This window comes from Zootoca vivipara, chromosome 3, assembly GCF_965207765.1.
Source record: "Zootoca vivipara chromosome 3, rZooViv2.hap1.1, whole genome shotgun sequence".
In the NCBI taxonomy this organism is placed as follows: Eukaryota; Metazoa; Chordata; class Lepidosauria; order Squamata; family Lacertidae; genus Zootoca; species Zootoca vivipara.
Window position 1 is genome coordinate 97,840,820 of NC_142586.1, and position 26,985 is coordinate 97,867,804.

Below are 26,985 nucleotides of genomic sequence, written 5' to 3' on the forward strand. Positions count from 1 at the left end.
TGAGGGGGAACAGAATAAACATTTATTCTTTGCAGGAGGGCAGAATCTTGAGGTGGCTCTCAGCTTGTTTTAAAAGCTTGCATTGCAGAAATCAGTTTCATCACAGCACCTGAGTTCCTGACGGAAGCGATTTTGATAATGAGAAGGAAGATCACACCTTACCACATCCTTCCTTGCACAACTGAGTATTATATCTATAATCTTCTCATCTGAGACAAGGTGTGAAATGGAAGAAAGAGGAAAAGAGAAAAGAGTGAAGATTTGTATCATCCTCACCCTCAGTCCCCACAATGATTAACTGGAATTCACATAAAATATCCAAGCTGCTCTCCATTAAATAGCCTGGTAATATTGATGGCAGAAAGAATAAAGAAACACAACAAAGAAACACACATTAAAAAAAAAACATTTTAGGAAAACGTGTTGTAAACTTCATAACGGGAAAAAACATTGAAGAAAGATGGGACACCTCAGCGCCATCCAGTGTCACAGTGTTATAATGCATATAGAACGCTTTTTCTTTACTAATGCTGCTGAGTGCAAGGTTTATTACTCTGGGGAAACAAAGCTATTCTGAATACAGGTACATTATTCTCTCTCCACCTGCTTCTACAGCCCTTAAATATGCTCTAGAAGGTAGAGAGAAACCCACAAACAAGTTTAGTAGGCACATATGGGAAGGGGGGCGGCGGCAGAAATGCTTATTGTGTGAGCTGACTTTGGTCCCCACATGCGTAAAGGTAAAGGGACCCCTGACCATTAGGTCCAGTCGTGACCGACTCTGGGGTTGCGGCGCTCATCTCGTGTTATTGGCCAAGGGAACCGGTGTACAGCTTCCAGGTCATGTGGCCAGCATGACAAAGCCGCTTCTGGCAAACCAGAGCAGCGCACAGAAAAACCATTTACCTTCCCGCTGTAGCGGTACCTATTTATCTACTTGCACTTTGACGTGCTTTCGAACTGCTAGGTTGGCAGGAGCAGGGACCGAGCAACGGGAGCTCACCCTGTTGCAGAAATTTGAACCACCGACCTTCTGATCGACAAGCCCTAGGCTCTGTGGTTTAACCCACAGCACCACATGCATACTGTGGGATATTTCAGTGAAATGTAAGTATGAATGGAGGGTTTGAGACCTGAGAGCTGTGTTTTCTAGAATTAGGTCACACACACTGCTCTCTGGTGATGTTAGTATCTTATTTTTCCTTCTTTTAATTATTTCTATGTGCTGGTTGGGGGGTGACAAGAAATTTTCTGCACTGCGTACCACCTGACTTTGCTACACCACTGGGTGATCGAGGAAATAAGACCTTCTCTTCCTTTCTACACTCACAGTCTCTTCAACTATGCAGCAGCCAAGAACAAAATGTCTAAACTCGCTGCCTACAAGCTCAGACTGCATGCTTGAAGCTATGCTTCTGAAAAAGACATTTCCATGAATTATTCCCCTTTGTAGTATCACTAAACTGAAAGAAATGGAAAAATAAGCAGAAGGGGAATGTGGACCATGGAGCCCAAACACGGCACAACCTTTGTAGCTCTTTCTTACTTTTATAGGTGATGATGCCAACGCAGGTTCCTTCATCATCAACTTCACAGATTCGGTGGTTGCATGGTACTCCTGGTATCACGACTATGCATTTTATACAGAGGCGAGCATCTGCTCCAAATGACAAAACCAAAATGTTGTGAATAATGGAGGGTTGCTTTGATTTATGGATTATATTTCTATGCCGATTTTCATTCAGAGGAGCCCCAAAGTGTCTTAGAAACAATGAATGACAATAGCGTAATAGAGCAGTGGAAATACAGCAGAAATCATATTGAATAATTAACAAGATAAAACAAAGTAATAGCTGAATGGCCGCGGAGTTTCCCTAAGGAGCTGTAAAATGTTAAATGGAGAAAGAGGCAGCCCCCAGACCACTTCAGAAGGACTTTCTGCTTGTAAAGCTGGGTGGGTTTTTCATGGCTTGTTCTTTAAAGAAATGGGATTAAAAGGAGTTGGCACAGGATCGAAAAACATTGAGCCATCCACCCCTAGCTCTGAGATGAACCTAGAGTTTGCCCTCATCTTTTTAAAAAAGGTTTTAATTAAAGATTTCTTGTGCTACAGAAGGCTTCCCCACATCTTGAGTTTCATTTTCTATTTGCAAAGTATCTCTACCCGGTAAAGGTGTCAATTTTCCGGCTTGCACCCTAATTTGAAAATTACGGAGACTTGTTTAAATACATAAAAAGTTGATCGGATTCTAACAAGCTGCAGTAAAGAAAGATATGTGAAGCAGGGCCACTCCATCATTGATTGCAGGGTGTTGGACTAGATGACCCTTGGGTCCCTTCCAACTCTAAGATTCTATGATTCTCTGATCAGCTCTACTGCAACAACACCTGCCCTTGGCTCACCCTCTCCCTCAATTGCCACCTAGCAACTGTCTTTCCCTTAAGGTGCAACAAAGGAAGAGAACAGAAGAAGGGCCATTTCATTGACTCAGTTCAGATTCTATGGACAGAGCATAAATTTGGTTTGGTTCATACTTCAGTATGAAACTACCGAAGTTGCATTTGCCTTCTCTCAACCTGCACTTAACCTGCCTCCCTTGGCTGACAGTGCTTTTCCCAACTCTTGCAAAAAGAACATACCTCCAGGTGTGAGGAACAGAAAAACACAGATTGCAAGAAGTACTTGACTTGGGATGGACATCTTGGTATCAAAAGGACCCTGTATGTTCTCCAGCAGAGCCCCAAATCACAGAGGAATAGATGTGGACCTTCACTGGATTCCTCCAGGGTAGAGAAGCTTCTTCCTTTGATCCTTTTAACGACACCCTAGAGATCATGGTGTTCTCGGGAAGAAAATATAAACGGGTGGGCTGTAACATCATGAACTAGCCACTCATCACAGAACAAAAACCCCGGTTTAAATGAGAACCTGAATTGTGGGAGGAACAGAGTCTATAACAGGCATCCCCAAACTTTGGCCCTCCAGATGTTTTGGACTACAATTCCCATCATCCTTGACTACTGTCCTGTTAGCTAGGGATCATGGGAGTTGTAGGCCAAAACATCTGGAGGGCCGCAGTTTGGGGATGCCTGGTCTATAAGGTCAAGGCTTCCATGGCTTCTGCAAGTCTCCACTTTTAGGACCAAATAAATGCAGGGCGAAATCAGAAATATCATCAATGCTTGCCCAACAATAAATGAACAATGGTTTTAATGTTTCTAATTTGATATAATAAATCTGAAGAAACGACAATATAAACAGTGCAAAAAACATACTTACATCACAACCTTATGCATGCCCATTCAAAAGTAACTTCAAGGAGACCTTTTAGCCTCACTAATATAGAAAAGATGGGAGTGACAAACTTATAACAGGTTTTGATAGCCAAGATGTGTAAATAAGTAGCAGAGTCTTGACGTTCCTAAAAGACTAAATGCATTTCCCCACACCCAAAGAAGAAGAAAGTGTTAGAGGACTTCCTTTCAATGTCTTTTGTTTTATTTTGGATTGAAGAGACTTTGTCCACTCCGCCAGTAAACCTACACCCACTTACCAGTGAGTAAGCTCCACTGAACTCAGCAGAGCCATAAAGGACCACCTTTTTCAGGTTTCATTCAATGAACATGAGATCTGTTGTGTAATGGTAATGCTAATGTCCAGAATATCTAGTAATACTTTATTTAGAATTTCAGAATTTGGTTTTGAGTACAAAATTATGAATGTAAGAAGAGCTTGCTGGAACTGGCAACTAATTTGGACGGCTTTCGGTAAGGATTGGACATATTAATGGAAGATAAGGCTATCTGTGCCTAGTAGCCATAATAGTTAAACTTTGCCCCGAGGGTTGGAGACAGTATTACTTCCCTATACCATTAAAATAATGAATTGTTGTGGAATACTGGAAAAACTGAATTTAGGAATCAAGAAATGAGACAGAATCCAAAATTAACAAATGCATCAGTTGCCATAGTGCTTCTCTCCCATGGCATAAGCTGCCTGCCTCTTCTTAGTCTATGTGTGGCCACTGGCATGAACCCCTTGCACCTTCACAATGTCCCTGAAGTTGAAAAAGAGGATCTATTTCCCCTTTAAATGTTGACATGTCAAGCTTTCTTTTGCATTCTTGGAAACTGAAATGACACAGCCTTCCCCCTCTCCTGCAAAGAATAAAAATTATATACTGTTTCTCTTTAGCTAGTCATCCTTTCTTGGGTTCTTCTTTTCTTTTCTTTCAAGTATGATATATGCAGTGGTGGAATGGTCCACGATAGTGGGGGGAGGGGTTTGAGTGGGTTCAAATTAGTCAGTACTATTTCAGTAAAGGGACCCCTGACAGTTAAGTCCAGTCGCAAATGACTCCGGCGTTGCGGCGCTCATCTCACTTTACAGGCCAAGGGAGCCGGCTCCGCAGGCAGTTTTTCTGGGTCATGTGGCCAGCATGACTAAGCCACTTCTGGCGCAAAGGAACACCAACACCAGAGCAGTGCATGGAAACGCCATTTACCTTCCTGCCGGAGTGGTATTTATTACTCTAATTGCACTTTTTAGCAGTTCGTGCTTTCGAACTGCTAGGTTGGCAGGACCTGGGACCGAGCAACTGGAGTTCACCCCGTTGCGGGGATTCAAACCACTGACCTTTTGATTGGGAAGCCCAAGGCTCAGTGGTTTAGACCACAACGCCACCCGCAGTATCCTAGAACAGCCCAATCAGCATGTGTCAGGGAATGGTCTGAATCAGAGGACTGGGGAATGCATTCTCAGGCAGATCAGATCCTCTCTGAAGAGGAGCTAGAGGAATGGGAAGATTCACGCCCCTTGTCTCCAGCAGTTTCAGAAGCAGGGAGAGACCCGGACCCAGAGCAGCTTAGACAGGAGTTGCCTGTGAGGAGCATCAGAGCTGCTAAAGGGTTAAGCAGTCTGCTGTGACGTCTGGCCACTGTGAGGAAGGAGGGAGGAGTATATACAGGGATCTGTCTTTGTTCTCTGTATTGTGTTTAGTTTCGTTTTTCCAGCAGCAACATGGAGTGCTCTTCGCCGGGAGCTGCTGTGTAAATAAAGGACAATTAGCTTAGAAGAAGCCAGCTATTCCTGTGATTTATTGTGTTGCCCTCTGTGGTCACACAGCTTGCTGTTGTGCAAGAAGAAAACTCTGCATTTTACGCCAAACGGAGCCCTGGAAGGGGGAGCAGCGTGATGCAGCTCTATAAGGGCAAGAAGGAAGCATGATGGACACTTGTTTTTTCGGCGATCGTTATGAAGATTTACATCTCATAACGTCACATTGCCTAGCTACGAGATAATGGAAAGAAAAACAGAAGGGAAGGAACAGCCAGCAGAGACGCCAAACGGAGCCCTGGAAGGGGGAGCAGCGTGATGCAGCTCTATAAGGGCAAGAAGGAAGCGTGATGGACACCTGTTTTTTCAGTGATTGTTATGAAGATTTACATCTCATAACGTCACAGGTTATGGTACTAGAGGTCACCTAGACTCTAAGGGTGATTTATAGCACAGTGTGGGCTACAGAGAGCATACACGCAGCCAGTTAGAGAGACCTGTTTGCTTGCAGTCGGCATGAAACAGATGAACTCACTGGCAGAAGATGGCGACTATTGTTCCAGCCCTGGAGGGAAGCTGAGCAGCGACATCTGTGTGAGTACGCTAGAGCCCCGGGGTGTGTGGAAGATGGAGGAGTTGAGACACCAGTTAAGGAGAACAGCACTGTCCCACAGGCTGAAAGGCAGTCTGGAAAGCACAGCCACCCAGAGATGCAGTCTGAGTTAAAGCCACAAGTCTCCAAAGCTGCTTCCTTAGCTGAGAGATGCAGGAAGAAGCAGTTCTACAGTGGCTATGCCAGGCTTGAAGCCCGGGTCCCTACCCCAGAAGTGAAAGCAGTGACGTAAGAGGCTGCAGCTACTCTCAGGGAGAAGAGGGCGGGTTTCAGAGGGGGCCAGTCTGCTGCGAGCAGTGAGGGCGAAGTCAAGGCACAAGACGCCAGGAGAGGCTTTGCTGGCAAGGTTTGCTACTGATGTGGTTCAGATCAGCATCTGAAGAGGCACTGTGCACACAAAGAAAGCAGTGGGGGGGGGGGGGCAGGCAAAAGCCCGGAAATCACTGTGAAAGCATTTGCAAGCTGTGACGACCCTGGTCCCACTCTCTCTTACTATCACTGCGACACAGGAATCCAGAGGGGAAAACACCCACCCTCTTCTCCTGCCGCCTCAAAAATAAACCCATTTTACTAATGGGTTTCTTAGTAAGGAGAACCTTCCAGCTTGCGTGACCTGGTACCCTAAGAAACTCTAGGCTGTCCCACGGAATAACCCCTTTGCCTCCAGTAAAGGGTCTCCCTCAGTTGGATTCCCCACTGTAGAAGTTTGCCCTATGCACTCTGGCAACTCCTTGGCACCTCAGGTTACCCTTCTAAGCCTCCTCCGTGTAACTTAAGGACACAAACCGCCACCTCCCTGCCTGGGGTGAGTTTTGCCCTCTCTTGAGTCACCACGGCTGTGAGTCCTGGTACCTCGCTGGAAAAATACAGACGGACCTTTTTGGCAAAAACAGAGATGAAGTTTTATTGTGTTAAAAACATAAGGGTTTCTTTAACGTGTCATTTATTAATTAGCTTTGTTCCAGTTGTACAAAATAAACTCAGTCAAACATTTAACTTTAAGTTTTCCTAGCCTCTTCACTGTCTTCAAACAAGCCACCACATAACACCACACCACACCTTCCTCCCTCTCCCTCCTAACTGACCAAACCGACACTCCCTCCTTTCAAACCGGGCACAGTCCCGCCCCCATCATAGTTCTATGCCAGTCAGGCTGGAGGTGGGTTAACTCTTTGCCAGCCGGGCAGGAATAAACATTTTAAAGGTGCTTCAATTTGTCACATATCTCCCCCCACCACAAAGACATTGCGTCGGCTTGCTCTTAATTAACTAGAGCAATGCCAAAGCAATGGGCTTGGGGTCAAAAATACTTCAATGCATTCTATAACATTCATATTACAAAGTCAACTAAATTAACATCTCATAAACTTGTACACAGATAGACCTTGTGTGGCATGTGTTAGATTATAACGCCTTAGCACAAAATGTTTTGCTAGGGTTCCCACCATTTCATATAATAATTTACACCATCCTATACCTCTCAAAAATACCTGGATAAGGCGTCCGTTATGATGTTTTCCTTCCCACGTATGTGCTTACCCTGTGTCTATTACATGAGTTGCTAGGCTGGTCCTCCCTGGGACGTTTGAGAAGATCTGAGCAAACTGAGCAAGGACTATTTTTAACTGCTCCTTTTGCTCTGGGGTCAGATTTTCATCGAATGACACTTCTGCTAGAGTTGTGCCATTACTCAGCTCTCCCCACCCAGTTAAATGAATTCCTTGTGTCATCTTCCCCTTTACTTGTAACACCAACTTATTTCTGTCAAAATAAGGCTTAAGTAAGTTTACATGAAAAATTTTACATCGGTTCCCTTCCCCATCTAACTCTACTAAATAGTTCACCGCTGATATCCTCTCGACCACTTTGAAGGGACTGTCCCGCGACATCTCCAACTTCTTTCGACGTCTTGTTCTTAACACGAGCACACTGTCACCAGGCTGGAAAGATCTGTCTCTTGCGTGTGCATCATACCACTGCTTCTGTCGACACTGTGCCTGCTGCAAGTTGTAAGCAGCTTGCTCCCGTAACTCTTGGAGGTCGCTCTGCAGCTCCTGTAGATACGTCACAACATCAGGGCTGTCGATCTGCTCCTCCCCCGACCACGCTGCTTTCATCAAGTCTAGGGGTCCTCGTGGCTGTCGTCCAAATAGGAGTTCAAAAGGACTGAACCCTGTGCTCTCCTGCGGCACTTCGCGATAACCAAATAGGAAGTGTTGCAACCTCTCATCCCAGTCGTTAGGATGATTGATGGAGTAGGTTTTTAGCATCCGGCTCAGGGTTGAGTTAAATTTCTCCGTCAAGCCATTCGACTGCGGATGATAAGCCGTAGTTTTAACATGCTTAATTCCACAAAGAGTTAAAAGCTCTTCCATGGTCTTGGACGTGAAGGATGTCCCTAAATCTGTTATAATTTCTTTGGGGAATCCCAGCCTTAAGAACACCGACATGAGGGCTTTTGCTACAGTCTTGGAATCAATGTCCTTTAGAGGTATTGCTTCTGGATAGCGCGTAGCATAATCCACGAGGCATAAAATAAATTTATTCCCACTTTTTGTAACTCTGGAGATAGGCCCGAGGATGTCCACTCCTACTCTGGAAAAGGGCTCAGTAATTACGGGAATAGACTGTAACAAGCCTCGCGTTTTGTCCGCTCTTTTGCCTGCTTTTTGGCAGATCACACAGGACTTGCAATACTCTTTGATGTCTTTGCCCATCCCAGGCCAGTAAAATCTTGCTTGGATTCTATCACTAGTCTTTCTAATGCCTAGATGCGCTGCTGAGGGTGCGTCGTGTGTCATTTGTAGCACTTGCAACCGGTAAGCTCTTGGCAACACTAACTGTTTCTTCCTTTCCCAAACAGCAGCAGTTTTCCTTCTCCTGGAAATTCTATACAGTCTTCCCTCAATGGTGGTAAATAAGCAGGGGTTCTCCACAGTTACTTCTGCAGTAGGACTTTGTGCTTTACCCCACAGCTCTTTTATAGTTTCATCCTCTTTTTGATCACTCAAGAATTGGGCACCGTGCTCCTGAACCACTGGCACGCTAATCAGCCCTTCATCCTCACCAGGATCTATGGGTGACTCTATAACTGCAGGAGGATTACTCTCAGTGACTTGAGACTGTGACCTAGTTATCACTTGAATACGGTGCTTCTGACTAGCTAGGTCATTCCCTATTAAAAAGGGTACCTCCAATTCATTTAGGATTCCTACTCTCCATTTCCCACAAAATCCTTTGTAGGTAATATCAACTTCAGCTAATGGTACTTCAAAATGTGGGCCCCATATGCCTTTTAAACTATAGGACTGACCCTTGAGGTACTGCTCCTTTGGAACAAATTGTGATTTAACAAGTGAGACTTCTGCTCCTGTGTCCCTCAAACCTAAAAAAGACTGACCATTTAATTCAATTGGCTCCATGTAATCTTGGTTGCACTCCTGCTCAGCCCTCCAGACCTGCAAGACCTTAGAAGTAGTCTCAGCTGGACTGTCTGCTTTCTCTGAGCCTTCTGTCTGAGGCGAGCTATTTTCCTGTGACTGCGTTATCAGTTTTATTTGTTTAGCTGCAGTAGGTGTAGTTTGCGACTTAACCAGCAGGGGGCACCTGGCACGTACATGGCCCTCACGATTACAGAAAAAACAAGTGATTTTCTTAGACCCTGTCTTGTCAGAAACTGATTCCCTGACAGGAAAATTTTCTTGCCTGTCTTTATTTTCTCTGTTTCTCCATGGATTACCCTTCTGTGAGTGTTTTGGGAATGCGATTTCATTGAAATCTCCTTGTAGTTCATCTAAGACCTCTGCAACCTCTGCCACAGTTTTCAGCTTTTTATCCCTCAAGAACCAACGTAAATTGCTAGGGATTTGCTTAAAAAACTGTTCTAAACAAATTAATTGTTTTAACTCCTCAAAGTCCTTCACTCCACTCCCTTGAATCCATCTGTCCAGTAATTTATCTAAGCGGCTAGCTAGTTGGGCATAAGTCTCTTTATGTTCCTTTTTTGCCTCACGAAAAGCCTTTCTGCTTTGTTCAGCCGTGAGTCCACATCGAACCCTGACCCTTTGCTTAAATACTTGGTAACTTGACAGCTCTTCTTCCCTCAGGTCAGCATAAATTTCACTTAGTATCCCACAAATTTGAGGTCTTAAATAAAGCATCCAGTTCTCCTCAGGTATTTGAAATTCCACACAAACGCGTTCGAAGGTAAATAGAAACGATTCGACATTATCGTCTTTTCCAAATTTGGGGAATCTTTTTAAATTAATTGCGGCACTATCATTATTAACTGGACTCCGAGTTAATTCTGATCTCAAACGTATCTCTTCAAGCTTCATTCTGTCCTGTTCTAATTGAACCCTTAACCTCTCGGACTGCATTCTCTCCTCAGCTTCCATTCTAGCTTTTTCCCTCTCACTTTCAGCTTCAATCCTAGCTCTTTCTCTCTCACTTTCAATTCTAGCTTTTTCCCTCTCACTTTCAGCTTCAATCCTAGCTTTTTCTCTCTCACTTTCAGATGCTATCTTTTCCCTCTCAGCTTCAATTCTGGCTTTTTCTCTCTCACTTTCAATTCTAGCTTTTTCCCTCTCACTTTCAGCTGCTATCTTTTCCCTCTCAGCTTCAATTCGGGCCATCTCAAATCGTAGTTTCATCAGTTCTACCTCAGAACCTGGGCTTCCCTCAGCCCCTTCCGTTCTTTCATCTCCTTTTGCCTCTCTGGGTTTTCTTACGTGAGTCATTTTCCTCACAGGAAAATCCTGACAGACTCAAACCAAACTAGGCGCGTGAGCTTTGAATTTCGATCCCACCGCTGCCACCAAAAATGTGACGACCCTGGTCCCACTCTCTCTTACTATCACTGCGACACAGGAATCCAGAGGGGAAAACACCCACCCTCTTCTCCTGCCGCCTCAAAAATAAACCCCTTTTACTAATGGGTTTCTTAGTAAGGAGAACCTTCCAGCTTGCGTGACCTGGTACCCTAAGAAACTCTAGGCTGTCCCACGGAATAACCCCTTTGCCTCCAGTAAAGGGTCTCCCTCAGTTGGATTCCCCACTGTAGAAGTTTGCCCTATGCACTCTGGCAACTCCTTGGCACCTCAGGTTACCCTTCTAAGCCTCCTCCGTGTAACTTAAGGACACAAACTGCCACCTCCCTGCCTGGGGTGAGTTTTGCCCTCTCTTGAGTCACCACGGCTGTGAGTCCTGGTACCTCGCTGGAAAAATACAGACGGACCTTTTTGGCAAAAACAGAGATGAAGTTTTATTGTGTTAAAAACATAAGGGTTTCTTTAACGTGTCATTTATTAATTAGCTTTGTTCCAGTTGTACAAAATAAACTCAGTCAAACATTTAACTTTAAGTTTTCCTAGCCTCTTCACTGTCTTCAAACAAGCCACCACATAACACCACACCACACCTTCCTCCCTCTCCCTCCTAACTGACCAAACCGACACTCCCTCCTTTCAAACCGGGCACAGTCCCGCCCCCATCAGAGTTCTATGCCAGTCAGGCTGGAGGTGGGTTAACTCTTTGCCAGCCGGGCAGGAATAAACATTTTAAAGGTGCTTCAATTTGTCACACAAGCCGTCTTTGTTATTGGTGCAACCAACCTGGATATGTAGCCAGGAATTGTCCAGCGCCAGAAACTGCCAAGGTCGCCCAGCCAGGTTCCCAGGGCAGCCAGCCCAGAGGAGGGGGCCATGGAGGCCAGCAGCAACACGGACAAGGTCATGGGAAATCTTCTGGTAAGGTTTCCAGTAAACATCTCTCCTCTGCCATGGCGACAGTCAAGAATGGGACTAGAAACAACCTACGCTGGATCATCGATAGTGGAGCCAGCCATCATTTGGTTCCACCTAGTGGTCATGTATGAGATTGCAGGCCACTTGAAGAGCAACAGAGCATTACTATGGCTGATGGTTCTACAAGCACCATAGCATGCAGTGGTGTTTTCTATATGCAATGTCTGAATACTGAACTTAATGTTTATGTTCTTTCAGGCATGAAAAGCTGTTTGTTAAGTGTGTCTACATTTAATGTGTGATGGGTTCCGTGTCTGCTTTGACAATGACATGTGTACCATTTCCAAGATTGGGTGGAGCTGGTCAGTGTTGCTCAGGGTTCAGATGAGCTGTTTGTCCTGGAAGGGAGGGGGCAAACAAGTAGGAGTAGCACTGGTGAAGCACAAGCAAAGTGCGCAAATGGCCCAAATGCCCCAGTTCACGGTGATTGCCAGCATTTGTGGCACCGAAGATTTGCCCATTTGAACTTCAAATACGTTGGTAAGGCACCTGAATGCACAGAGGGGTGCAAGTTCAAATCCTGCAACAGGTTTCTTGACTGCAGGGCATGCAAAAAAGCGAAAGCGAAGACGTGTTCTTATCCTAGGTTGGAAAGAAGAAGCACGTGTCCATGGACCTCTCAGGGCCCATGGCTACCCCAAGCCTGGGCTGAGCCCATTATGCACTCACTTTGATAGATGTGTTGGGATTCTGGACAGCAAGGAGTTAAAAACACTCTCAGGCGTTCTTATTCTCTGGATGCTAGCCCACAGCTGTGTGCTGATTGCTAATTGCCGTTTAGTCATAAATCATGCTCTAAAGAGAATGCTCTCTCTCTGTGTGAAGTTTGAGTCGGAGCATGAGAGCAGAAAGTTAGGTGAGAGGAGTGTTAAGAGATAAGAGTGCTGCTAAAATGCAGCTTAGTTCAGTTGGTTTAGATGTATTATGTTAAGCTTCAGTAAAGTTTAAGTTAGTTTTGAAGCTACAGTGTGCTCGTTTTCTTGAAGACACCGGCAAACTGCTATCTGGTTCCAGTTGCGCAGTAACTCTGCTAGATACAAGAAGAGGATTTTAAACTAGCACAGTGGGAACGTGGCTGGGCGCCATTGCAACTTGGCAGCGTGGGTCCACGAGTGTTTTATGATCCACTAATGAACTTTATAGCACCACGATCATAAAAACATCAACAAGATGACCAGTCCAGAATGGGTTGGCTGATCACCTTGAAGGAGAAAAGAGAGGCAGCCACTGTGGTTAAGGAATGGGTCACTGAGGTTGAGCTACAGTTCTCCCTCACGGTGCACGCATTTCAGAGCGATCGCGGAGGAGAATTTATGGGGCGGAGCTACAAGGGTTCTTCCGGAGTAAGGGGATAAAACACAGGAAGACTTGCCCCTACAGTAATCAGGAAAACGGAATTGCTGAATGCCGTTTTTGCACGTTATCTGAGGCTGGGGAGGCTCTACTCTTTGATACAGGGCTGCCCCAGAAGTTTTGGGGGAAGGCCTGGTGCTGTGCCAAATTTTGTTTGAATAGATCTTACAATTCTGTTGTTGATGCCACGCCCTATTCTTTGCTGTATGGCAAGGAGCCCAAGGTCCATTTTCTGCGCTCATTTGGCTGTGAAGCCTGGGTTCTTCTGCCATTCCATAGGCGTAGGAAGGACAGACCAAGGTCAAGGAAGATGATTTTCTGTGGCTATGAGCCAAACTCCAAGGGGTGAAGGTTTGTGTCCCTGGAGGGGGATCAAGCACAAGTCCACATCAGCAGGAGTGCTGAGTTCTGTGAGCAGGATGGGCGGAAACGTCTTCATGGGAATCCTGAGATCCTGCATGACGGTCTAGCCATTCCTGGTGAGGAGGAGGAAGCTCAGGTACCTGCTGGGAGTCCAGGCCAAGGGCCAGACCCAGATCAGGGGGCAGGACCAAGTGGAGAAACTCCTAGAGAGGTGAAACAGGAAACCAGGAGTGCACCCACATCCCCCCAGGCACGGCCTGGGAGACATAGCAACCCATTTCACCCACACCTATCCCAGAGGGTGCTAGCAAGTGCAGTAGGTTACTTGGGAGTGTTCCAGGTACAGTCTGAGACAAGCACGCCAGAGTCAGAGGGGGAAGCTGCAGTGGTGCTAAGGCGTTCAACATGCACCACAAAAGGTAAACCACCTGACAGGTTCATCGCCATCAGTGTATGGGTGAATCTAGCAGTGTGTGAACCTGAAAGCTTTGAGGAAGTTCAGAAGTTGCCTCAAGAGGAAGCTGGTAAGTGGAAGGTTGCAATGGAGAAGGAGTTAAATTCCATGCAGTCTCTAGGTGTGTATAGTCTCACACAGTTGCCAGAAGGCAAGAAGGCAGTGAGCAGTCGGTGGGTCTACAGACTCAAACCCACAGCAACTGGTGAGCCACAGTACAAGGCTAGGCAAAAGGTTTCACACAGCGGAAAGGGTTACACTTCATGGAAATTTATTCTCCTACCACTCACTGTGAATCTTTTAGGATGCTTTTAGCATCAGCAGCCCAGAGGGAGCTGGTTGTCAATCACTTTGACGTGGATGTCGCTTATCTGAACTCAGTTCTTGAGGAGGAACTGTATGCTGCCTCCACCAGGGTATGAGGGCGATGTGCCAGGTCAGGTGTGGAAGCTGCACAAGTCCATCTATGGTCTGAAACAGTCAGCCAGGAATTGGAACTTGTGTCTGAATGATGTCTTGGAAAGCATGGGTTTCCAGAAAAGTCTAGCTGATAGCTGCCTGTATCTCAAAGGTGCAGAAGAGCAGCAGGAGCTGTTGCTGGTCTTTGTAGATGACATCATCTATCTGGCTAAGAGCCAGAAGCAGGTGCAGAAGTTTGCAAAGGAGCTTGGAAAGCATTTTAAGCTCAAGAACCTAGGTGCAGTGAAAGTTTACCTAGGAGTGCAGGTTGACAGGTCTGAAGATGGTAGTTTCTTGCTCAGTCAGAAAGGCAAGCTTGAGCAGTTGCTTGAGAAGTTCAGGATGTCTGACTGCAAGGGTGTCAGAACACCCATGGAGGCAAGTTTTGTGAAAGACTCACAGGTAGGGGACAAAGTAGCGTTTGAGAGTCCCGAAGTCTTTCAGTCTGCTCTAGGAAGTCTGCTGTATTTGTCACAGTGGAGTAGGCCAGACATTGCTTTTGCAGTCAATTTGCTCAGCCGAGAGGCTACACAGCCTAGTGTGCATGCCTGGAATGGCATCAAGAGAGTGCTGAGGTACTTGCAGGACACCAAGGATTTCTGTCTGAAGCTGTCAATACAGGGTGAGCCACAGCTCACGTACTACGCAGATGCTGATTGGGCCAATCTGGCAGACAGGAAATCAGTGTCTGGTTTGGTTTGGAGATTCTCTGATTGGTTGGCGTTCACAGAAGCAAAGCCTCATAGCTCTTTCTTCCATTGAGGTGGAGTTCTGTGCGTTGTTGGAGGTTTGTAGAGAACTGGAATACTACAGATGTTTGGTCCAAGAGATCTATGGTGTTTGTAGCTTGCCCATCATGGTTTGGGAAAACAATCAGCCATGTATGAAACTGGCAGAGTCTGCGCAATATAAGGCCAGAATCAAACATTTGGACATCCGTTTCTGAAACGTATGTCAGAGTATTCAGACAGGCTTGGTGAAGCTGAAGTACTGTCCAATTCAGGAGAATCTAGCAGATGGGTTCACAAAACCCATGTGCTTCCAACGTCATGAGGAGTTCTGTAAGGGGTTGTTTTGGGGGTAAGTTGAGATACCCACTGTTCCCCAGCGATCCAGGCGAGAGGGGGTGTGAGGAGCATCAGAGCTGCTAAAGGGTTAAGCAGTCTGCTGTGACGTCTGGCCGCTGGGAGGAAGGAGGGAGGAGTACATACGGGGATCTGTCTTTGTTCTCTGTATTGTGTTTAGTTTCGTTTTTCCACCGGCAACATGGAGTGCTCTTCGCTGGGAGCTGCTGATTTATTGCTGTGTAAATAAAGGACAATTAGCTTAGAAGAAGCTCACTATTCCTGTGATTTATTGTGTTGCCCTCTGTGGTCACACTGCTTGCTGTTGTGCAAGAAGAAAACTCTGCATTTTACGCCAAACGGAGCCCTGGAAGGGGGAGCAGCATGATGCAGCTCTATAAGGGCAAGAAGGAAGCATGATGGACACTTGTTTTTTCGGCGATCGTTATGAAGATTTACATCTCATAACGTCACATTGCCTAGCTACGAGATAATGGAAAGAAAAACAGAAGGGAAGGAACAGCCAGCAGAGACGACATTAGAGAGTGTGAGAGACCCTCCCTCCCCAAGAACTAGGAGGTCTGTCCGTATTAGAGAACAAAGAATGCAGAGAGGAGGAGGAACTTCCTGTTGGCGCCCGGGATGTTGTGGGAAATGGAAGGGGGAGGATTTATCATAGGCACCTGCGCTCCTTGTGGAGGGATGTGTATCTTTGCTTGCAACCAGATGACTGAATAAAAAGGACTATAAAATATAAAGTGCTCATTAATTATTATCTTTGAAGTTACCAAAGGGAGGGGAGGACTCCTCACACCTGATAGCATGAAAGGGGAGATTTTTGGCCAGAAACTGAAATGAAACAGTCATCAACCTATGACTTTGTCTGAGTTTTTCATTTCATCATTTGCCTTTTATGTATGTGCTTTCTTGGCCAGCGGGTGCATTTGCTCTGGTACACTTCCCACAGTGTAATGAAATTATATGGAGGCAGGGAGGAGTTGGGACATTGCTATCTGGGAGTTCAGCCAGAATGGAACTATACTGTGTACCTTAAGTACAATGTGTACTACCGTGCTCTGCTTATGGGTTTCTTGTGTGCCCTGAATGCATTTCTAATGTGCAGGAGCTTTGCATAACAATTTGTCAGGAACACTTTCTCTGGCAATCACACTTTCAGAGCTGCTTCTGAACACCAGTTGCTGAAAATAACCAGAGGGGAGAAGACCCTTGTGCTTGGGTCATTCATGCCAGTTTCCCACAGACATCTGGCTGACTCTTATGAGAACAGGATGTTGGACTGGATTGGTCATTGGCCTGATCCAGCAGGCTCTTCTTATGTTCTTAATTTTGCACTCAAAACCAAATTCTGAAATTCTAAAGTATTACTAGATATTCTGGAAATTACCATTATCATTACATGACACATTACATGTTCATTGAATGAAACCTGAATGGGTTTACTCAGAAGTGAATTCTACTTAGTTCAAAGGAGCTTACTCCTTGGTAAGTGGGTGTAGGTTTACTGGCTGAGTGGACAAAGTCTCTTCAATACACTGGAACCTCATGTTACAGACGGGATCCATTCCGGAGGCCCGTCTGTAACACGGATCTGATGCAAGCCGAAGCACTGTGTCTGTGCATGCGTACGGCGTGATTTAGTGCGTCTGCGCATGCGTGAAGCATGATTTAGTGCTTCTGCGCATGCACCAGTGACGAAATCTGGAAGTAACCCTTTCCAGTACTTCTGGGTTGCTGCGGGATGCAACATGAAAAAACGTAACCTGAAGCGGACGCAACATGAGGTATGACTGTACAAAATAAAACAAAGGATGTTGAAAGGAAGTCCTACAACACTTTCTTCTTCATTGGGTGTGGGGAAATGCATTTAGTCTTGTAGTAACGTCAAGACTCTGCTACTTATTTACACACCTTGGCTATCAAAATCTGCTATAAGATTGTCACTCCCATATTTTCTATATTAGTGAGGCTAAAAGGTCACCTTGAAGTCATTTTTGAATGGGCATACATAAGGTTGTGATGTAAGTATGTCTTTGTGGTGTTTACATTGTCGTTTCTACATATTTATTATATCAAATTAGAAACATTAAAACCATTGACCATTTATTGTTGGGCAAGCACTGATGATATTTTTGATTTTGCCGTGCATTTATTTGGTTCTTTAAGTGCCAGGTGTGCCAGTGGAGACTTGCAGAGGCCATTGAAGTCCTGACCTTACAGACTCTGTTCCACCCACAATTCAAGTTATCACTTAAATTGGGATTATTGTTCTGTGATGAGTGGCCTGTTCATGATGTTACTGTATCGCCCACCCATTTATCTTTATAGTTCCTTTCTGAGGAACATCTATTCCTCTGTGATTTGGGGCTCTGCTGGAGTGCATACAGTGTCCTTTTGATACCAAGATGTCCATCCCAAGTCAAGTACTTCTTGCAATCTGTGTTTTCCTGCTCCTCACACCTGGAGGTATGTTCTTTCTGCAAGAGTTGGGAAAAGCACTGTCAGCCAAGGGAGGCAGGTTAAGTGCAGGTTGAGAGAAAGCAAATGCAATTTAGGTAGTTTCATACTAAAGTATGAACGAAACCAAATTTATTATCTGTCCACAGAATCTGAACTGAGTCGATGAAATGGCCTTTCTTCTGTTCCCTTCCTCTGTTGCACCTTAAGGGAAAGACAATTGCTAGGTGGCAATTGAGGGAGAGGGTGAGCCAAGGGAGTTGGAAGGGACCCAAGGGTCATCTAGTCCAACCCCCTGCAATCAATGATGGAGTGGCCCTGCTTCACATATCTTTCTTTACTGCAGCCTGTTAGAATCTGTTCAACTCTTTATGTATTTAAGCAACTCTCCCTAATATTCAAATTAGGGTGCAAGCAGGGAAACTGACACCTTTACTGGGTAGAGATACTTTGCAAATAGAAAATAAAACCTCATGATGTGGGGAAGCCTTCTGTAGCAAAAGAAATCTTTAATTAAAACCTTTTTTAAAAAGATGAGGGCAAACTATAGGTTCATTTCAGAGGTAGGGATGGATGGATCAATGTTTTTCCATCATGTGCCAACTCCTTTTAATCCCAATTTGGGATTAAATTTGGGGTCAATTCTTTAAAGAAGAAGCCAAATTTGGGGTCAATTCTTTAAAGAACAAGCTATGAAAAGTCCACCCAGCTTGACAAGCAGAAAGTCCTTCAGAAGTCATCTGGGGGCTGCCTCTTTCTCCATTCCTCCATTTAACATTTTACAGCTCCTTAGGGAAACTCCGTGGCCATTTGACTATAGCTTTTTATAAATCTTGCTAATTATTCCGTATGATTTCTGCTGTATTTCTGATGGTCTATTATGCTATTGTAATTCATTGTTTCTAAGACACTTTGGGGTTCCATTCAATGAAGATCGGCATAGAAATATAACCCATCAATCAAAGCAACCCTCCATTATTCACAACATTTTGGTTTTGTCATTTGGAGCAGATGCTCGCCTCTGTTCAAAATGCCTAGTCATGATACCAGGAGTACCATGCAACCACCAAACCTGTGAAGTTGATGATGAAGGAATCTGCGTTGGCATCACCACCTTTCAAAGTAAGAAAGAGCTACAAAGGTTCTGCCTTGTTTGGGCTCCAGGGTCCACATTCCCCTTCTTTTTATTTTCCATTTCTTTCAGCTTAGTGATACAACAAATCAGAATAATTCGTTCAAATGCCTTTTTCAGAAGCATAGCTTCAAGTATGCAGTCTGAGCTTGTATGCAGCAAGTTCTGACATTTCTTTCCTGGCTGTTGCATAGTTGAAGAGAGTGTGAGTGTGGAAAGGAAGAGAATGTCTTATTTCTTCGATCATCCAGTGGCGTAGCAAGGTCAGGTGGTACCCGGTGCATAAAATTTTGTGTCAACCCCCCACCCCAGCACATAGAAATAATTAAAAGAAGAAAAAATAAGATACTTACATCACCAGAGAAGAGGGTGTGCGACTTAATTCTAGAAAACACAGCTCTTGGGTCTCAAACCCTCCACGAATACTTATGTTTCATTGCAAAATCCCACAGTATGCATGTGCTGCTGTGGGTTAAACCAAAGAGCCTAGGGCCTGCCGATCAGAAGGTCGGCGGTTCGAATCCCCGCGACAGGGTGAGCTCCCGTTGCTCGGTCCCTGCTCCTGCCAACCCAGCAGTTCGAAAGCACGTCAAAGTGCAAGTAGATAAATACCTTCAGGCGGGAAGGTAAATGGTTTTTCTGTGCGCTGCTCTGGTTCGCCAGAAGCAGCTTTGTCATGCTGGCCACATGACCTGGAAGCTGTACGCCGGCTCCCTTGGCCAATAAAGCGACATGAGTGCCGCAACCCCAGAGTCGGTCACGACTGGACCTAATGGTCAGGGGTCCCTTTACCTTTACCTTTATGCATGTGGGTACCAAGGTCAGCTCACACAATAAGCATTTCCACCGCCCCCCCTTTCCATATGTGCCTACTAAACTTGTTTGTGGGCTTCTCTCTATCTTCTAGAGCAGATTTAGGGGCTGTAGAAGCAGGTGGAGAGAGAATAATGTACCTGTATTCAGAATAGCTTTGTTTCCCCAGAGTAATAAACCTTGCACTCAGCAGCATTAGTAAAGAAAAAGCGTTCTATATGCATTATAACACTGTGACACTGGATGGCGCTGTGGAGTCCCATCTTTCTTCAACGTTTTTCCCCGTTATGAAGTTTACAACACGTTTTCCTAAAATGTTTTTTTGATATGTCTAGATTCAGCCCTTGTGTTTCTTTATTCTTTCAACCATCAATATTACCAGGCTATTTAATGGAGAGCAGCTTGGATATTTTATGTGAATTCCAGTTAATCATTGTGGGGACTGAGGGTGAGGATGATACAAATCTTCACTCTTTTCTCTTTTCCTCTTTCTTCCATTTCACACCTTGTCTCAGATGGGATGTTTAGAGATAAATTACTCAATTGTGCAACGAAGGATGTGGTAAGGTGTGATCTTCCTCCTCGTGAGAATTATGGCATCCGTCTGGAACTCAGGTGCTGTGATGATTCTGATTTCTGCAATGCAAACTTTTAAAACAGGATGAGAGCCACCTCAAGATGCTGCCCTCCTGCAAAGAATAAATGTTTATTCTGTTCCCCCTCAGCTTGTCAACCTTTCTTGTTTTTTCCTTTCTTTCAAATATGCTATATGTTGTGGTGTAATGGCCCAAGATAGAGGGAGGTAGATGGATTCAAAACAGCCAGTATTGTTTTGGCTGCAGTATCCGATAGCAGCCCAATCAGCATGCAAGGGGAGGTTTTTGGTCACTGCATTCTGCAAAGCTAAGCATTTAGGAACACTGAAAACACGAGGGGCTTGGGTTTCAAGAGAATGGTGGGCAAGTGTTGTTATGTACAATGTGCCGATTACTTGGGCAATCAAAAAGAATTCCCTGGCTATGTATATCATTTGCTCTCATGTTCTCTACTTTCATAACTTTCATCAACTCCATATTTTTTTGATCAAAACTAATATTTCATGCCATCAATTCAATTTCTTATTACACAGCTCATTTGGGCTTTTTTAAGGGAGATCTATGAACCACTGGCTCAGACTGTACAGATCCTTCCCCTCACCCCACTCCATTCCTTTCAGCCCTAAGAATTCCGAAATTGAATTTTTCTACCTATATACTGACACCTGCCAACTTTTAAAATTGAATCTGGTGTTGTGGGTGATGCAAGTCTGTTCAAGAGTTCTGACACTGTTTTATATATATAAAAACTAGGCATTCATGTTACAAGACCGCACTCCTAGTGGAACACCAAAGTATGTTTTATTTTGTCTTAGGCCACATTCACACCATGCATTTAAATTACTATGAAATCACTTTAACCAGCCCTGGCTCCCCAACCCCTAAAATCTGGGAGTTGTCATTTATTTTTATTCATTTTGGTTTTCCCCATTCCTACCCTCTCTCCATGGAACAGAAGACTAATGAGATAGACTTTCCCATAAGTCCATATGAATATTTTCTAAAAGAGTAACATAGTTCAACAAACTTATCCAGATCAGATGCCTTGTTGAGACATGTTCTCTCTTTGTTAGTTTCTCAGAAAAAGCAATTGCCCATATTTTTTGTTTCTATTGTCTGATGTGTAGGTGACCAATTACTTTGCTATGAGTAATTGTGCAGCCACCAGAAGAAAATCAATAAACTCCTTGTATAACAAATTAAGTTGAATGTCTGTTAATAAGCATAGGCTTGGATTACATTATATGTCCTGATTCGTGATTTTGCTTATTTCTGTACATACTCTTTCCCAGAATGGTTGCAACAGCTCACATGCCCACCACATATGGAAAGTCATATCAGTTGCCCTGTAGTTTATTAAGCGTGCTGAGAGTTGTTTGTAAACTCTCCTATTCCTTCCCAGAGTTACAATTCCAGAGTTGTTTAACAATCAATCCCTCTTTCCAAGGAGCTGTGGCAACTTTAACAAACTTCTGTTCCTAGGATATTTTGGGGAAAACTATGACTGTTTAAAGTGGTGTCATATAGTTTTAGATGTGTGGATTCAAGATTAATGAATCCCTTCTTCTTCTTCTTCTTCTTCTTCTTCTTCTTCTTCTTCTTCTTCTTCTTCTTCTTCTTCTTCTTCTTCTTCTTCTTCTTCTGTGCTCACATAAAACATTTTATCAGACTTTTATTAATCAGCCTTGCCAGCAACTCAAGTGTAGGGTCTTTTCCGTGCTGGATCCTGAATAACGGAAAGAGCAATGGATCCTTCAGCTCTCTTCCACTGAAACCTTCAAAACAAAACAGAGAATGGGGCTGAGTGGCAGATGTGGACCCTATATATGAAAAGGCTGATCCTGCTGTTTTTTAAACCACATCAGTTAATCTTTTCAGATTGACTCTAAGCTTTCGTTGCCCGATAACAATAAACTCTCCCTTTAGGTTATTCATTGCTTGTTGACAATGCTAGAAGAATTTTCGAGGATGCTGAACACTTTTTACAAATACCAAATCCCCTCCATCTCTCACTTCACCTCCTGCTCCTGAATTTAATTACTGGTAACTAGCACAACGGAAAGAAGTAAAATGGTAGTTTAGGGGAAATGTCATTGCTTAATTGAGCAGTCAGCTATGCAGAGTGTTGCCAAAATAAGTGGAAACATTATATTGTTGTATTGAGACTGGACTGCCATGACTGAGAATGAACATCTCACCAGGGATTCGGATAGATTCAACATATGGGGGGATTCAATGCAGTTCATAGCAATGAGACCCTAGGTGTCCATTCCCCATCATAGAGCCAGGCTCTACCAACTGTAAAACATACAGAGCACATTAATTCCAAATAGGAAAGCAATCTGTGGTGTGTGGGTCACAAATTATTAGGGCATGGAACAGGAACTTGAAAGCCGGTGGTCCTCCTGAATATGGGACAGAGTTAAGCCTCCTTGCCTTTCCGGTGCTGTATCACCTCCCACCTTTCTAGTTCAGTAGATTAGAGGTAAAAAGCATTCCAAGAATAGAAGGAGTGGAATGGCAGCGGTGGAATGCTTAGTTTGTGACAGACAACACGAACCTATATCACTCAGAGGAAATTCCTACTGATATCAGTGAGGTTTACTCTGATATAAATGTGCATTACAGCTGTAATCTCATGCTTTGTATTTGACTTGTGGAACAAAATTACAAAAAGCAAAACAAAAGCCCTCACAAAACATTTGGCTATCATGACTCCCCTGGGGCAGGCGAGGCAGCCAATCTGATGCTCTAACAATGAACTCGATGAGTACATCTCTTATTCTACATCTTTATCAATTGAACTCTTATTCAACATCTTTATCAATGACTTGGAAGATGGGCTTGAGGGCATTCTGAGCAAGTTTGCAGATGACACCAAATTGGGAGGGGTGGCTAATACACCACAGGGCAGGATCATACTTCAAAATGACCTTAACAGATTAGACAACTGGGCCAAAGCAAACAAAATGAATTTTAACAGGGAGAAATGTAAAGTACTACACTTGGGCAAAAAAAATGAAAGGCACAAATACAGGATGGGTGACACCTGGCTTGAGAGCAGTACATGTGAAAAGGATCTAGGAGTCTTGGTAGACTACAGACTTGACATGAGTCAACAGTGTGATGCAGCAGCTAAAAAAGCCAATGCAATTCTGGGCTGCATCAATAGGACCATAGCATCTAGATCAAGGGAAATAATAGTACCACTGTATTCCGCTCTGGTCAGACCTCACCTGGAGTACTGTGTCCAGTTCTGGGCACCACAGTTCAAGAAAGGATACTGACAAGCTGGAACGTGTCCAGAGGAGGGCAACCAAAATGGTCAAAGGCCTGGAAACGATGCCTTATGAGGAATGGCTTAGGGAGCTGGGTATGTTTAGCCTGGAGAAGAGAAGGTTAAGGGGTGATATGATAGCCATGTTCAAATATATAAAAGGATGTCATATAGAAGAGGGAGAAAGGTTGTTTTCTGCTGCTCCAGAGAAGTGGACACGGAGCAATGGATTCAAGCTACAAGAAAGAAAATTCCACCTAAACATTAGGAAGAACTTCCTGACAGTAAGAGCTGTTCGGCAGTGGAATCCGCTGCCAAAGAGTGTGATGGAGTCTCCTCTTTTGGAGGTCTTTAAGCAGAGGCTTGACAGCCATCTGTCGGGAATGCTTTGATGGTGTTTCCTGCTTGGCAGGGGGTTGGACTGGATGGCCCTTGTGGTCTGTTCCAACTCTATGATTCTATGAGAGGAACCCGGCAAGGAAAAGCAAGGTAGGGCTGCAAGTGGAGGCTGTTTAAATGGCCAGGGCACAGACCTGAGGGAAGCCTTCTTGCTCTGTCAGTGCCACACACACACACACACACACACACACACACCCGGCCCAGCCCATTGTCCAAGCCTGCACCCCCATTCACCAATTCCTGGTGCAGGCTAGGATCTGGCTCCTGATAGGTGGCCTGGGCATAAGCCCGGACCCCCTATCAGGGCAGGACACCATCCTCAAATCCCTCATCGAGGTCTTAGAAGAGCCTCTGCCATCCTGCAACGCTGCCGCATCAAGAGGGTGAGTGGAATTGGCTATCGTCACTCTGAAGAATGTCCCATTAAGCAAGCATTTTAATAAATAAATAAATTGCAAATATATTTATTTTATTTATTTATTAAATTTGCATGCCACCCTATTCCCATAGATATTAGGACCACCAACTCAACAACAACAGCAACAGCAACAGCAGCAGCAGCAGCAGCAGCAGCAGCAGCAGCAGCAGCAGCAGCAGCAGCATGGTGTATAATTAAATCTTTAAAATACAATCGTACCTCAGAAGTCAAATGCCTTGCAACTTGAACGTTTTGGCTCCCGAACGCTGCAAACCTGGAAGTGAGTATTCCAGTTTGGAAATGTTCTTCGGAACCCAAACATCCAACAAGGGTTCTGTGGCTTACGATTGGCTGCAGGAGCTTCCTGCAGCCAATCGGAAGCAGCACCTTGGTTTCCGAACGTTTTGGAAGTCAAACGGACTTCAGGAACGGATTCCGTTCGACTTCCAAGGTATGACTGTACAGGGGAAATAACCAACAGTGAAACAAATAAATTCTCTGAGAAGGCCTGGTGAAACAAAATATCTTTTGGTATCAAAAATATCAAAATGGCAGCACCTGGCTGATTTCAGTAGGAACAATGTTTCAAAATACTGGTGCCACTACATACAAACAGGGGTAGCCAATATGGTGTCCTTCAGATGTTGTTGAACATTGCCCACCAGCCTCAGTCATCATGGTTACAAATGATGAGAGGTGTAGTTCAGCAAAATAAATAAATAATGGCTACCCCTGGTGTAGAAACTAAATGAATTTTGCATGAATAGAAAGCAGCAGCAGCAGCGATGCACCAATACCTGGGTGAGAGGAGGTGGCCATTTGCAAAAGGTGGCCAATCTCACATGCTCTTGTATACTTACGCAGTCTGTTCTGGGATGAGAAGGCTGTCTCCATTTGCTAGGAACAGGGTATTACTGTCAGCAGTAACAACAGATGTGCCTTCCTGAAAAGGCAGGAACAAAAGACAGGCTTTTAATTCTTCCTGGACTGTCATTAGCAGCCACAAACTAGGAAGTATGTTTTAATGAACTAATCAGTCAGTCTAACCAAATCATCCGGAATCTAGTGATCTGGGAAATAAAAACAAATCAATTAATTCTGTAATAGAAGGGCTTGTGACCCAAAGCAGTCATTAACAACTATATGCCGCAGGCTTGGTAGACATTCTTGGTTCTCATCTTTCTGGGGCCTGAATAAACTGAATGGTCATTGGGACAAGAACCTAGATCATAGCTGCCAAGTTTTCCCTTTTCTCGCGAGGAAGCCTATTCAGCATAAGGGAAAATCCCTTTAAAAAAGGGATAACTTGGCAGCTATGACCTAGATTTGGCTGGTGCTGGGAGATGTTTCATTTACTACAGTGTTTCTCAACTTTTTTCCAACCCATGTCCCGTTTTGGCTAACATAAAAAGGATTCCACACCCCCTTCAATCCCAGTTCACATATTCATTTAATTTGAATTTTTCACATGGATTGAAATTTCATAACTTTACATTTGTTTACTTATATTGTACATTACAAAAACAACAACAACCCAAAACCCAAACAACCCCACTCACACACATACTCCACACCAAGTTCTTCGTATGCCCCCATTGGTTGAGAAAAACTGATTTAGTGCATCACAAGTTTTGCAAACCTAGTATGCTGTGAAAAAGTTCTCCTTGAGGATGTTTGTTTTGACCAGCTAAGGGCTCATTACTTGCAGTGGGGGTGGGGTGGGGGAATTGAGACCAATATTGTGAGTCGATGTAGAACTTTGGCGGAAAGCTGTTCACCTCTCCCTGTAATTCTGTAGTGATAGCTGACCTTTTCATTTGTGGAACTATTTGAATTGAAATAAGAAAGGGAAAAAAACTGAGTGAGGCTTAACCTCCATAGTAAAGCCAACAGAAAAACTCCCCTGCTACCCAGTACAGATGCACTGTGAGGAGTAGCAATCAGACTGAGTTTTCCATCCCACAGCTCCACGTAATGAAGCTGTCTTGAGGCGACTCACTTCTGTGGCATTGTTATTCAACTCAGCTAGCAGCGTGCTGATAGATATGTCAGCCTGAAAATATGGCACTTGGTTGCTCGAAGTATTTTTTCAGTCTTCTCATCAGATCCTTGAAATACTTTCCAGGACCTGAAAAGTTGCTCACCAAGCCAACAGGGACTAGACCAGGCATCCCCAAACTGCGGCCCTCCAGATATTTTGGCCTGCAACTCCCATGATCCCTAGCTAACAGGACCAGTGGTCAGGGATGATGGGAATTGTAGTCCAAAACATCTGGAGGGCCAAAGTTTGGGGATGCCTGGACTAGACTGACATTACTGCAAGAAAAACCATGCATTACTAAAAAGGGCTCATATCTGTCTTGTAAGAATGATGCTCTCTGAGCCATTTCATTCCTGTGAGGACTAATGGAGGTCTTGCATGAACAGAGCTATTTCAAATGGGCAGGTAGGGAGAGTGCTCTTCCACTCAGGTTGTGCTTGTGGGCTGCCAATTGGACATCTGGCTGGCCTCTGTGAGAACAGAGTGCTGGGCTATATGGACTTTTGACCAGATCCAGCAGTAATCATCTTATATTCTTAAAGTGAGGCATAGCCAGCATCAACAGTAGACTGGGTTCAGAGACTGCTGAGGAACCCATGGGTGAACCCACTGCCTCAGTACAACTGCAGCGATGGCGAGCGTGTCCCAGCATCGTTTGTAACCCCTGA

General features: G+C 44.5%; 1 protein-coding gene and 2 long non-coding RNA genes across 4 annotated transcripts in view; 1 reads left to right on the forward strand and 2 right to left on the reverse strand.

The window, feature by feature from the left end:
- On the reverse strand, positions 1 to 11,421 carry LOC132591832 (uncharacterized). The gene is made up of 4 exons (XR_009557246.2): positions 11,282 to 11,421; positions 2,641 to 2,843; positions 1,547 to 1,657; positions 1 to 209 (listed from the first exon to the last, which is right to left on the reverse strand). It is a non-coding gene; the product is annotated as an uncharacterized LOC132591832 (long non-coding RNA).
- LOC148686366 (uncharacterized) lies at positions 5,345 to 21,381 on the forward strand. The gene is made up of 4 exons (XR_015949148.1): positions 5,345 to 5,650; positions 17,513 to 17,650; positions 18,653 to 18,763; positions 20,102 to 21,381. It is a non-coding gene; the product is annotated as an uncharacterized LOC148686366 (long non-coding RNA).
- Positions 20,948 to 26,985, reverse strand: part of HAAO (3-hydroxyanthranilate 3,4-dioxygenase) — a 25,279-nt gene continuing 19,241 nt past the window's right edge. Inside the window, exons 9-10 of one of the 2 annotated variants that reach the window (XM_035111217.3) lie at positions 25,137 to 25,219; positions 20,948 to 21,957 (exon numbers count right to left, since the gene is read on the reverse strand). In XM_035111217.3, the coding sequence (XP_034967108.1) occupies positions 21,879 to 21,957; positions 25,137 to 25,219 (162 nt within the window). In that variant the 3' untranslated portion in view covers positions 20,948 to 21,878. Of the gene's footprint in view, positions 21,958 to 24,205; positions 24,551 to 25,136; positions 25,220 to 26,985 lie in introns of those variants that run through there. The other variant, XM_060273041.2, reaches the window with a different exon arrangement.